Genomic DNA, 13,141 nt, shown 5'->3' on the forward strand with positions numbered 1-13,141 from the left:
ATAAAAGCAGATGCCAGCCCCCAGCCCCTCCTCCCTCACAGCTGATACACCCGCCGCACGGCATCGCGGCAGGGGTATCATTGAAAACTCGGCAAAATTAGCAGCATTCGCTGTATAAGACGCACTGCTATTTCCCCCCCACTTTTGGGGGGGAAAAAGTGCGTCTTATACGGCGAAAAATACGGTATACATTTTTCTCTAAATTTATTGTTCTACATGTCTTTGATAAAAAAAAAAATGTTTGGGTAAAAAAAAAAAATGGTTTGGGTAAAAGCTATAGCGCTTTTTGAAGCAGCTCTGACTTTCTGAGCACCTGTCATGTTTCCTGAGGTTCTACAATGCCCAGACAGTAGAAAAACCCCACAAATGACCCCATTTCGGAAAGTAGACACCCTAAGGTATTCGATGATGGGCATAGTGAGTTCATAGAACTTTTTATTTTTTGTCACAAGTTAGCGGAAAATTATTATTATTTATTTTTCCTTACAAAGTCTCATATTCCACTAACTTGTGACAAAAAATAAAAACTTCCATGAACTCACTATGCCCATCACGAAATACCTTGGGGTGTCTTCTTTCCAAAATGGGGTCACTTGTGGGGTAGTTATACTGCCCTGGCAATTTAGGGGCCCTAGTGTGTGGGAAGTAGTTTGAAATCAAAATGTGTAAAAAATGACTTGTGAAATCCTAAAGGTGCTCTTTGGAATGTGGGCCCGTTTGCCCACCTAGGCTGCAAAAAAGTGTCACACATCTGGTATCGCCGTACTCAGGAGAAGTTGGGCAATGTGTTTTGGGGTGTCATTTTACATATACCCATGCTGGGTGAGATAAATATCTCGGTCAAATGCCAACTTTGTATAAAAAAATGGGAAAAGTTGTCTTTTGCCGAGATATTTATCTCACCCAGCATGGGTATATGTAAAATGACACCCCAAAACACATTGCCCAACTTCTCCTGAGTACGGCGATACCAGATGTGTGACACTTTTTTGCAGCCTAGATGCGCAAAGGGGCCCAAATTCCTTTTAGGAGGGCATTTTTAGACATTTGGATCCCAGACTTCTTCTCACGCTTTAGGGCCCCTAAAGTGCCAGGGCAGTATAAATACCCCACATGTGACCCCATTTTGAAAGAAGACACCCCAAGGTATTCAATGAGGGGCATGGCGAGTTCATAGAATATATTTTTTTTTGGCACAAGTTAGCGGAAATTGATTTTATTTTATTTTTTTCTCACAAAGTCTCCCTTTCCACTAACTTGGGACAAAAATTTCAATCTTTCATGGACTCAATATGCCCCTCAGAGAATACCTTGGGGTGTCTTCTTTCCGAAATGGGGTCACATGTGGGGTATTTATACTGCCCTGGCATTTTAGGGGCCCTAAAGCGTGAGAAGAAGTCTGGAATATAAATGTCTAAAAAATTTTACGCATTTGGATTCCGTGAGGGGTATGGTGAGTTCATGTGAGATTTTATTTTTTGACACAAGTTAGTGGAATATGAGACTTTGTAAGAAAAAAAATAAAAAAATATTTCCGCTAACTTGGGCCAAAAAAATGTCTGAATGGAGCCTTACAGGGGGGTGATCAATGACAGGGGGGTGATCAGGGAGTGTATATGGGGTGATCACCCCCCTGTCATTGATCACCCCCCTGTCATTGATCACCCCCCTGAAAGGCTCCATTCAGACGTCCATATGTTTTTTACGGATCCACGGATACATGGATCGGATCCGCAAAACACATACGGACGTCTGAATGGAGCCTTACAGGGGGGTGATCAATGACAGGGGGGGTGATCAGGGAGTCTATATGTGGTGATCACCCCCCTGTAAGGCTCCATTCAGACGTCCGTATGTGTTTTGCGGATCCGATCCATGTATCCGTGGATCCGTAAAAAACATATGGACGTCTGAATGGAGCCTTACAGGGGGGTGATCAATGACAGGGGGGTGATCAATGACAGGGGGGTGATCAATGACAGGGGGGTGATCAGGGAGTCTATATGGGGTGATCACCCCCCTGTCATTGATCACCCCCCTGTAAGGCTCCATTCAGACGTCCGTATGTGTTTTGCGGATCCGATCCATGGATCCGTGGATCCGCAAAACACATACGGACCTCTGAATGGAGCCAGCCTTACAAGGGGGTGATCAATGACAGGGGGGTGATCAGGGAGTCCCCCCTGTAAGGCTCCATTCAGACGTCCGTATGTGTTTTGCGGATCCGATCCATGTATCCGTGGATCCGTAAAAAACATATGGACGTCTGAATGGAGCCTTACAGGGGGGTGATCAATGACAGGGGGGTGATCAATGACAGGGGGGTGATCAATGACAGGGGGGTGATCAGGGAGTCTATATGGGGTGATCACCCCCCTGTCATTGATCACCCCCCTGTAAGGCTCCATTCAGACGTCCGTATGTGTTTTGCGGATCCGATCCATGGATCCGTGGATCCGCAAAACACATACGGACCTCTGAATGGAGCCAGCCTTACAAGGGGGTGATCAATGACAGGGGGGTGATCAGGGAGTCCCCCCTGTAAGGCTCCATTCAGACGTCCGTATGTGTTTTGCGGATCCGATCCATGTATCCGTGGATACGTAAAAAACATATGGCCGTCTGAATGGAGCCTTACAGGGGGGTGATCAATGACAGGGGGGTGATCAATGACAGGGGGGTGATCAGGGAGTCTATATGGGGTGATCAGGGGTTAATAAGGGGTTAGTAAGTGACAGGGGGGGGGGTGTAGTGTAGTGGTGTTTGGTGCTACTTATTACAGAGCTGCCTGTGTCCTCTGGTGGTCGATCCAAGCAAAAGGGACCACCAGAGGACCAGGTAGCAGGTATATTAGACGCTGTTATCAAAACAGCGTCTAATATACCTGTTAGGGGTTAAAAAAATCGCATCTACAGCCTGCCAGCGAACGATCGCCGCTGGCAGGCTGTAGACCCACTCGCTCACCTTCCGATCCTGTGAACGCGCGCGCCTGTGTGCGCGCGTTCACAGGAAATCTCGGCTCACGCGAGATGACCCTATTGGCGTTAGTGTGACCTGGGAGCGCCGCAGCAATCACGCCTTTCGGCGTTAGCGAGACGGGAGGTGGTTAATGCTGTATTCTGTAATGGTTAAAATACCATTTAAGAATACAAATGGCAATCTAATTGCTTGTTATGGTCACCTGTGGATTAGAAAAAAATAAATTCAAATCACTCTTCCCCAAAATGAAATTTTTTTTTTTTTCTAGTTTTTTAACCTCTTAAAGGGAATCTGTCACCTGCTTTTAGTATTTTAAGCTGTCACCATTGCCATGTTCACTAAAGTACCTTATTTCCTGCAGTCTTCTTACTTTATTTCGTTTTGTTATTTTGATAAAAAAGCCCTTTTTATGATATGCTAATGAGGCTCCAAGGTGCCCAGAGGGGTGTTTTTTTCCCTCTCCGGTGCCGAGTGACGCCCCCCCCCCTGTGACGCCCCCCTGCAGCGCCTTAATTTGAATCCCAAGAACGCCTCCTGATCCTGAAATAACCTCCCACAGCCCCGGCAAACGGTTCCTCCCCCTCCCCACGTCATCGTCTACCTTCTAGAAATGCTCCGTCCTCCTTCCTGTCGGCGGCCAGAAAACTCACGCAGGCGCAGTACCGCCTGCGTCCTGCGCAGGCGTGATCATCAACCTCCTCAGGGCAGCAGCGCTCAGATTACGTCACTGGGCTTGGCGCATGCCCAATGAGACTTTTGAGGCTGTTGCCCTCAGCAACTTGATGATCGCGCAGGCCGCAGGCGGTACTTCGCCTGCGCAAGTTTTCTGGCCGCCGACAGGAAGAAGGACGGAGCATTTCTAGAAGGTAGACGATGACGTGGGGAGGGGGCAGAACCATTTGCCGGGCCTGTGGGAGGTTATTTCAGGATCAGGAGGCGTTCTTGGGATTCAAATTAAGGCGGGCTGGGCACTGCAGGGGGGCGTCACTCGGCACCGGAGAGGGAAAAAAACGCCCCTCTGGGCACCTTGGAGCCTCATTAGCATATCATAAAAAGGGCTTTTTTTTATCAAAATGACAAAACGAAATAAAGTAAGAAGAAGACTGCAGGAAATAAGGTACTTTAGTGAACATGGCAATGGTGACAGCTTAAAATGCTAAAAGCAGGTGACAGATTCCCTTTAAGGACACAGGGCGTATAGGTACGCCCTGATGTCCTGATACTGCGGCGGGCAGTGATCGGAACAAGGTGCCTGCTCAAATCATTGAGCAGGCACCCTGGGACAATGCACGGGGGGGGGGGGGGGGGTCCTGTGACCCTCCCCCCAGTGTCGGCGATCGCAGCAAACCGCAGGTCAATTCAGACCTGCGGTTTGTGGCGTTTATGGGTAGTTCTTGGGGGGGATCAGCGGTGCAATCAGGTCCCCGTGCTGCTGTAATGGGTACCCGATGGCATGGAAGGCAGCGCAATGCCTTTTCTTAGGCATTGGCGCTGCCTTCCGTTGAAAAGCCTGTGAGATCCAGCCCCCTGGATCTCACAGTCAGGAAGCTGTATGAGTAATACACACTGTATTACTCATACAGCCAATGCATTCCAATACAGAAGTATTGGAATGCATTGTAAAGGGGATCAGACTCCCAAAAGTTGAAGTCAAAGTGGGACAAAAAATAAAGTGAAAAAAAGTTTAAAAAATAAAGTTTAAAAATTCCCCCCCCCAAAAATTAAAAGTTTCAAGTTAAAAAACAAAACAAAACGTCATTCCCCCAAATAAAGTTAAAAAAAGGTAAAAAATAGGAAATAAATAAATAAATTAGACATTAAGTATCGCCGCGTCTGTATAACAATGACCTGCTCTATGAACTTATCACATGACCTAACCTCTCAGATGAACACCATAAAAAATAAAAACTGTGCTAAATAAACAATGCTCTCAGAATATGGAGACACTAAAACATGATTTTCTTTTTTTGTTTCAAAAAATTATATTGTGTAAAACTTAAATAAAAAAAAAAGTATACATATTAGGTATCGGCGCATCCGTAATAACCTGCTCTATAAAAATATCACATGACCTAACCCTTCAGGTGAATACCGTAAAAAAATAAAAACTGTGTAGAAAAAGCTATTTTTTTTGTCACCTTACATCACAAAAAGTGTAATAGCAAGCGATCAAAAAGTCATACGCACACCAAAATAGTGCCAATCAAACATCATCTCATCCTGAAAAAAATTAGCCCCTACACAAAACAGTCGCCCAAAAAATAAATAAAGCTATGGCTTTCAGAATGTGGAGACACTAAAGAATCATAAAAAAAAAAATGCTTTGTTATGTAAAACTGAAACAAACAACCAAAAAAGTAGTCATATTTGGTATTGTCGCGTCCGTGACAACCTGCTCTATAAAAATACCACATGATCTAGCCTGTCAGATGAATTTTGTAAATAACAAAAAATAAAAACGGTTCCAAAACAGCTATTTCTTGTTACCTTGCCTCACAAAAAATTTAATATAGAGCAACCAAAAATCATATGTACCCTAAAATCGTACCAACAAAACTGCCACCCTATCCCGTAGTTTCTAAAATGGGGCCACTTTTTTGGAGTTTCTACTCTAGGTGTGCATCAGGGGGCTTCAAATGGGACATGGTGTCAAAAAGCCAGTCCAGCAAAATCTGCCTTCCAAAAAACGTATGGCATTCCTTTCCTTCTGCGCCCTGCCGTGTGCCCGTACAGCAGTTTATGACCACATATGGGGTGTTTTTGTAAACTACAGAATCATAGCCATAAATATTGAGTTTTGTTCGGCTGTTAACCCTTGCTTTGTAACTGGAAAAAAATTATTAAAATGGAAAATCTGCCAAAAAAGTAAAATTTTGAAATTTTATCTCCATTTCCATTAATTCTTGTGGAACACCTAAAGGGTTAACAAAGTTTGTAAAATCAGTTTTGAATACCTTGAGGGGTGTAGTTTCTAGAATGGGGTCATTTTTGGGTGGTTTCTATTATGTAAGCCTCACAAAGTGACTTCAGACCTGAACTGGTCCTTAAAAAGTGGGTTTTTGAAAATGTAAGCCTTGTAACATCCCCAAAAAATAAAATGTCATTCCCAAAATGATCCAAACATGAAGTAGACATATGGGGAATGTAAAGTAATAACTATTTTTGTAGGTATTACTATGTATTATAGAAGTAGAGAAATTGAAACTTGGAAATTTGGTAAATTTGGTATTTTTTTTATAAATAAAAATTTATTTTTCTTTACTCCATTTTACCACTGTCATGAAGTACAATATGTGATGAAAAAACTATCTCAGAATGGCCTGGATAAGTCAAAGCGTTTTAAAGTTATCACCACATAAAGTGACACTGGTCAGATTTGCAAAAAATGGCCTGCTCCTTAAGGTGAAAATGAGCCCGGTCCCTAAGGGGTTAAGTCTCTTCACCTCCCCTAATAAATTTAATAAAAAGTGATCAAAAAGTCCTATACAACCTAAAATGGTATGAATAGATCATCCTGCAAAAAATGAGCACACACACAGCTCCGTAGACTTAGGCTACGTCTACACGGCAACATTTGTCGCGCGACAGAAAGGGCACAACTACACTACAACATTTGTAGCGCAACATTTTGTTGCACCAATGTCGCGCGACAATTTTTATAATGGCAGTCTATGGTGTCGCACTGCAACATGCAACATGCTGCGACTGCGACGCAACAGTCGCAGAAAAATCCATCTCGAATGGATTTTCTGCGACTGTTGCGTCGCAGTCGCAGCATGTTGCATGTTGCAGTGCGACACCATAGACTGCCATTATAAAAATTGACGGGCTACATTAGTGCAACAAAATGTCGCACGACAAATGTCGTCGTGTAGACCTAGCCTAAAAGAGGACCTTTCACTAGAATAAAAAATGTAAACTAAGTATAAAGACATGGAGAGCGGCGCCCAGGGATCTCCCTGCACTTACTATTATCCCTGGGCGCCGCTCCGTTCTCCCGATATAGGCTCCGGTAGCTTCATATGTTCGGTTCAACTGGGTGGAGCCTGCCGGCGTCTCCTTCTCCCAGGCTGTGGCGCTGGCCAATCGCAGTGCTCAGCTCATAGCCTGAGAGTTTTTTTTTTCTCTCAGGCTATGAGCTGAGCGGTGCAATTGGCCAGCGAACGGTGAACGCCATTACAATGTTTTGCACTCGCGCGAAAAAATCGCGGGTGTTCCCATAACGCACCCGCACATTTTCCCGCAACGCCCGTCTGAAAGAGGCCTTAGGCTACATTTTGTGTTGTTAATTCCAGTATTGATCCGGCAGAGGATCTCAATTCCAGAATTGATTTTGCACATCAGGATGCATCCATTCTGTTAGGATGCGGTTATGTGAAATCAAAATGTAAAAAAATATTTCCATTGACACATACATATAAGGGCTTGTGTTTTGGGGGGGACAAATTGTGCTTTCTAATGCCACCATTTAATATGGCATACAATGTAGTGGGAAATAAAATGCAATTCCTCCACAGATTTACTGGTTTTGTCCCTATGGCATTCCCTTTGCTGCAAAACTGACCTGTGCCCTTCATTCTCTGGGTCAGTACGATTACAACAATACCACATACGTATAGGTTTTATATGTCTAAATAGTGTAAAAATTAATTAAAACTTAGAATTTTTTTTTTTTTTTTTTACTTCATCGTATTCTGTCCCCCATAACTTTTTTATAGTTATATCTACTGAGATGTGGCTCATTTTTTGCGGAACGATCCATAGTTTTTATTGATACCATTTTGAAGTGTGTGTGACATTTTTTATTTTTTTTGCCATTTTGATACTTTTTTTCCGTTACGCCATTTGCCATATTGGAAAAATATTTATATATTTTAATAGTACGGGCATTTTCAGATGCGGTGATGCCCATGATGTTTATATATTTTATTATTTTTCTATTTATTTGTTATTCTAAGGAAAGGGGGTGAATTTTTTTATATATTTTTTACAGCTCCAAATGTTATCTGAGTCTGTGGGATGTAGGAAATGCAGGACACACAAATGGTATTTTGCTACAGTTAATTAGGTGGTGTTTTTTTGTTTTTCTGGCTGCTTTTCAAAACACAGCATGCTGTAGTACTTGCCATTTTTCTCAGTTTTACATGTCTTTCATTATAAGAGAAAAAGCCAGAAAAAATGCGGCTCATACAGCCATTTAGAAAAAAAAATCAACTGTATAAAAAGGACACAAACACTGCAGATGCCCTAAAAAAGCAAATGAGCTTATTTTGGTGTGTTTTAAGTGGTTAAAAAAAACGCCACCCATGCAGCATGAGACCCAGTTATGTACCACATGGGTAACAGGTCACTGCTACTCCAGTTATTGGCTGCTGTGGTCATGTGACCTCCATCAACAGTAGGTTGATTCCAGAGAGACCAGGGATCTGCAGAAGTGGCAGAACCAGAACCCAGCAGTGGGGACCAGGGTTGATCACCACTGCTGATCCAGCCACTCTGTAAGGTCTGGTAACCGAAATGTAGGGACATCCCTTTGAAATCGGTAGTGCAGTAGTACTCCCCCCCCCCCACCTGCCGTCACTTAGTCACAGCCTCCCCTTTCCTCTGAATGTAAGTATATTTATATGTTACAGAGGACTTTTATATAAAAGGCACTTGGTGTATAATCAGAATAGCTAAGTATTAGTCACTTTTTAATATGGTACTTCTGTGTTGTGATGTGGTTGCTTTTTTCAGAGCAGTAAAAGGTCATCTGGAGCATTTCTGTATGATTCATAACTGTATTAATATTTTATATGCAGGTGACAACTCTGGTTAATACTAGCAATAAGGGACCATCAAATAAAAAGAAAGGCCGTTCTAAGAAAGCTCATGTTTTGGCTGCATCTGTTGAGCAAGCAACTCAAAACTTTCTGGAGAAAGGAGACAAAATAGCCAAAGAGAGCCAATTTCTCAAGCAGGAGTTAATAGATGCAGTTGAGGATGTTCGCAAGCAAGGTATGTTCTCTGTGAACTCAAAAAATAAAAATTGCAATTTTCACACTGATCACTGAGCTTCATAATAGTCTGACACCTCCTGTTTTGTTGAGCTCTCCTTTCAGTGGTCATTTAGTTGCTATCACAGGCAGTTTTGCATTACAGGGATTAGACGGCTAGTTCTGACCCTTGCTGTTGCAGCAGGTTGTCATCTGTAAGTTTATGGGGAAGTCTTGAGTGGTAGAAGTCAGCCGATACCATTAACCCCTTAAGGACACATGACGTACCGGTACGGCATGTTTCCCGAGTCCTTAAGGACACATGACGTACCGGTACGTCATGTGTTGTTCCGATCACTGCCGCCCGGCCGGCACCTCGGCTAAATGCACGGGGGGGGGTCCCGTGACCCCCCCATGTCAGCGATCGCAACAAACCGCAGGTCAATTCAGACCTGCGGTTTGCTGCGCTCTCTGCAGTTTCTGATCCCCGCGGTCCCTGACTGCGGGGATCAGAAACTTTAGTATTCCTAAAATATATATGTTTCACCCCCCCTGCACCCCTGAATGATTTTATCCCGGTCGGAGGTGCAGGGGGGGGGGGGGTTGTGGGCGGTGCGGGAGGCGGGCGGTTGCAGCAGGCGGGATCGCGATCCCCCGCCCGCCTCCCCTTGAAAAATCGTTGGTGGCCAGTGGGTATACCAGGGTGTCAGCACAGGGTGTCAGACAGCCCCCCTCCTTACCCTTCCCCGTCTGCGCAGTTGTGGCTGTCCATGGTGCTGTCCATGGTGCTGAACAGATCTGTGCTAAAGGCATAGATCTGTTCAGACAAAGTGTAAGTAAAATACAGTACAAAACACTATATGGTGTAATGTACTGTATTATACAGACATCAGACCCACTGGATCTTCAAGAACCAAGTGGGTCTGGGTCAAAAGAAAAGTGAAAAAAAGTGAAAAAAAAGTAAAAATCAAAAAACACATTTATCACTGATTAAAAATGAAATAAATAAAATTCCCTACACATGTTTGGTATCGCCGGGTCCGTAACGACCTGATCTATAAAACGGTCATGTTACTTTACCCGAACGGTGAACGCCATAAAAATAAAAAATAAAAAACTGATGAAATTGAAATTTTGCCCACCTTACTTCCCAAAAAAGGTAATAAAAGTGATCAAAAAAGTCGCATGTACACCAAAATTGTAACAATCAAACCGTCATCTCATCCCGCAAAAATTATACCCTACCCAAGATAATCGCCCAAAAACTGAAAAAGACTATGGAAACACTAAAACATGATTTTTTTTGTTTCAAAAATGAAATCATTGTGTAAAACTTACATAAATAAAAAAAAGGTATACATATTAGGTATCGCCGCGTCCGTATCGACCAGCTCTATAAAAATATCACATGACCTAACCCCTCAGGTGACCACCGTAAAAAAAATAAAAATAAAAACGGTGTAAAAAAAGCTATTTTTTGTCATCTTACGTCACAAAAAGTGTAATAGCAAGCGATCAAAAAGTCATATGCACCCCAAAATAGTGCGAATCAAACCGTCATCTCATCCCGCAAAAATTGAGACAATTAAGATAATCGCCCAAAAACTGAAAAAACTATGGCTCTTAGACTATGGAGACACTAAAACATTTTTTTTTGTTTTAAAAATGAAATCATTGTGTAAAACATACATAAATAAAAAAAATTGTATACATATTAGGTATCACCGTGTCCGTGACAACCTGCTCTATAAAATTACCACATGATCTAACCTGTCAGATGAATGTTGTAAATAAAAAATAAAAACGGTGACAAAAAAGCTATTTCTGGTTACCTTGCCGCACAAAAAGTGTAATATAGAGCAACCAAAAATCATATGTACCCTAAACTAGTACCAACAAAACTGCCAACCTATCCCGTAGTTTCCAAAATGGGGTCACTTTTTTGGAGTTTCTACTCTAGGGGTGCTTCAAATGGGACATGGGGTCAAAAAAACAGTCCAGCAACATCTGGCCCACAAAAACCATATGGCATTCCTTTCCTTCTGCGCAATGCTGTCTGCCCATACAGCAGTTTACGACCACATATGGGGTGTTTCTGTAAACTACAGAATCAGGGCCATAAATAATGAGTTTTGTTTGGCTGTTAACCCTTGCTTTGTAACTGGAAAAAAAATATTAAAATGGAAAATCTGCCAAAAAAGTGAAATTTTGAAATTGTATCTCTATTTTCCATTAAATCTTGTGCAACGCCTAAAGGGTTAACAAAGTTTGTAAAATCAGTTTTGAATACCTTGAGGGGTGTAGATTCTTAGATGGGGTCACTTTTATGGAGTTTCTACTCTAGGGGTGCATCGGGGGGCTTCAAATGGGACATGGTGTAAATAAACCAGTCCAGCAAAATCTGCCTTCCAAAAACCAAACGGCGCACCTTTCACTCTACGCCCCGCTGTGTGGCCATACAGTAGTTTACGGCCACATATGGGGTGTTTCTGTAAACGGCAGAGTCAGGGCAATAAAGATACAGTCTTGTTTGGCTGTTAACCCTCGCTTTGTTAGTGGAAAAAATGGGTTAAAATGGAAAATTAGGCAAAAAAATGAAATTCTCAAATTTCATCCCCATTTGCCAATAACTCTTGTGCAACACCTAAAGGGTTAACAAAGTTTGTAAAATCAGTTTTGAATACCTTGAGGGGTGTAGTTTATAGAATGGGGTCATTTTTGGGTGGTTTCTATTATGTAAGCCTCGCAAAGTGACTTCAGAGCTGTAGTGGTCCCTAAAAATTGGGTTTTTGTAAATTTCTGAAAAATTTCAAGATTTGCTTCTAAACTTCTAAGCCTTGTAACATTCTCGAAATAATTCAAACATGAAGTAGACGTATGGGGAATGTAAAGTCATCACAATTTTTGGGGGTATTACTATGTATTACAGAAGTAGAGAAACTGAAACTTTGAAATTTGCAAATTTTTCCAAATTTTTGGTAAATTAGGTATTTTTTTATGCAAAATTTTTTTTTTACTTAATTTTACCAATGTCATGAAGTACAGTATGTGACGAAAAAACTATCTCAGAATGGCCTGGATAAGTCAAAGCGTTTTAAAGTTATCACCACTTAAAGTGACACTGGTCAGATTTGCAAAAAATGGCCTGGTCCTTAAGGTGAAATAAGGCTGTGTCCTTAAGGGGTTAAAGGTGTATACCGCATTTAGATTTGCTGTCCGGCAAAGTAGTCTTTGGTGGTAGGTGACTCTCCGGCATATTCTACAGAGTAGGTTAATATGTCACTTTTAAAGCGGTTTTCCAAATAAAAAATTATTTTTAAAGCCCAAAAAAAACAAAAACAGTAGCAATCATTATTCAACTCGCATTCCCCTGCTGCTGCCATTCCAATGCTATTCTGCCAACCACGTCCTGGTTCCAGGCTTGACATATAGGAAAAGGGTTGGACTGCCTTCTCAGCCAATCATTGGCTGCATTGGCTGCATCGGTGACATGCCATGAGTGGGCAGTCCAAGCCATTTCCTGTGTTAAGCTCAGGATCGGGAAATAGATAGCAGTGGAGACTGGAACAGCACCGTCGAGGGATCAGTGAGATGAGTTAAGAGTGTTTTTCACCCATTCGGTGTGTTGTTTTTTTTTGTTTAATAAAAAATAATCTGGGAAACTCCTATTAAATCTTGTTTTCTTTTTTTCCCCACTTTGACACAAACTTGTATTTACTTGCAGGAGAGTTAATGAGAAGCGCTTCTGGGGAGTTTGCTGATGATCCATGCTCATCTGTGAAACGCGGAAACATGGTTCGAGCTGCACGTGCACTGCTGTCTGCAGTTACAAGATTGCTTATATTGGCTGATATGGCAGATGTCTACAAACTACTTGTTCAGCTTAAAGTGGTAATGTACTTTATTGTTTATTTTAGTATCTGATCAATTCAAGGATGACGTTTGTGCAGGTCAGTTCAGCTTCACAAAAGTTGTTATATATTTTATTTTCTAAAGGTGGAAGAAGGAATTGTAAAACTAAGAAATGCTGGCACAGAGCAGGATTTAGGAATACAATACAAAGCTTTAAAAGCTGAGGTTGACAAGTTGAATGTAATGGCTGCAAAACGGCAACAGGTAAGCCATGCATTTTCTGATTTGCCTGTGTAAAGAGTTACCTCTCTTTATCATACTGATATAATTGGAGT

The 13,141-nt window shown here is 42.2% G+C and overlaps 1 protein-coding gene across 1 annotated transcript in view; it reads left to right on the forward strand.

Annotated features, from left to right (window-relative positions):
• LOC121009553 (catenin alpha-1) overlaps window positions 1-13,141 on the forward strand; it is a 120,096-nt gene that overhangs the window by 10,721 nt on the left and 96,234 nt on the right. The window contains exons 3-5 of the mRNA XM_040442765.1: window positions 8,781-8,976; window positions 12,679-12,845; window positions 12,951-13,070. Coding sequence (XP_040298699.1) covers window positions 8,781-8,976; window positions 12,679-12,845; window positions 12,951-13,070 — 483 coding nt within the window. The remainder of the gene's footprint in view (window positions 1-8,780; window positions 8,977-12,678; window positions 12,846-12,950; window positions 13,071-13,141) is intronic.

Source organism: Bufo bufo, chromosome 1 (assembly GCF_905171765.1).
Source record: "Bufo bufo chromosome 1, aBufBuf1.1, whole genome shotgun sequence".
NCBI lineage: Eukaryota > Metazoa > Chordata > Amphibia > Anura > Bufonidae > Bufo > Bufo bufo.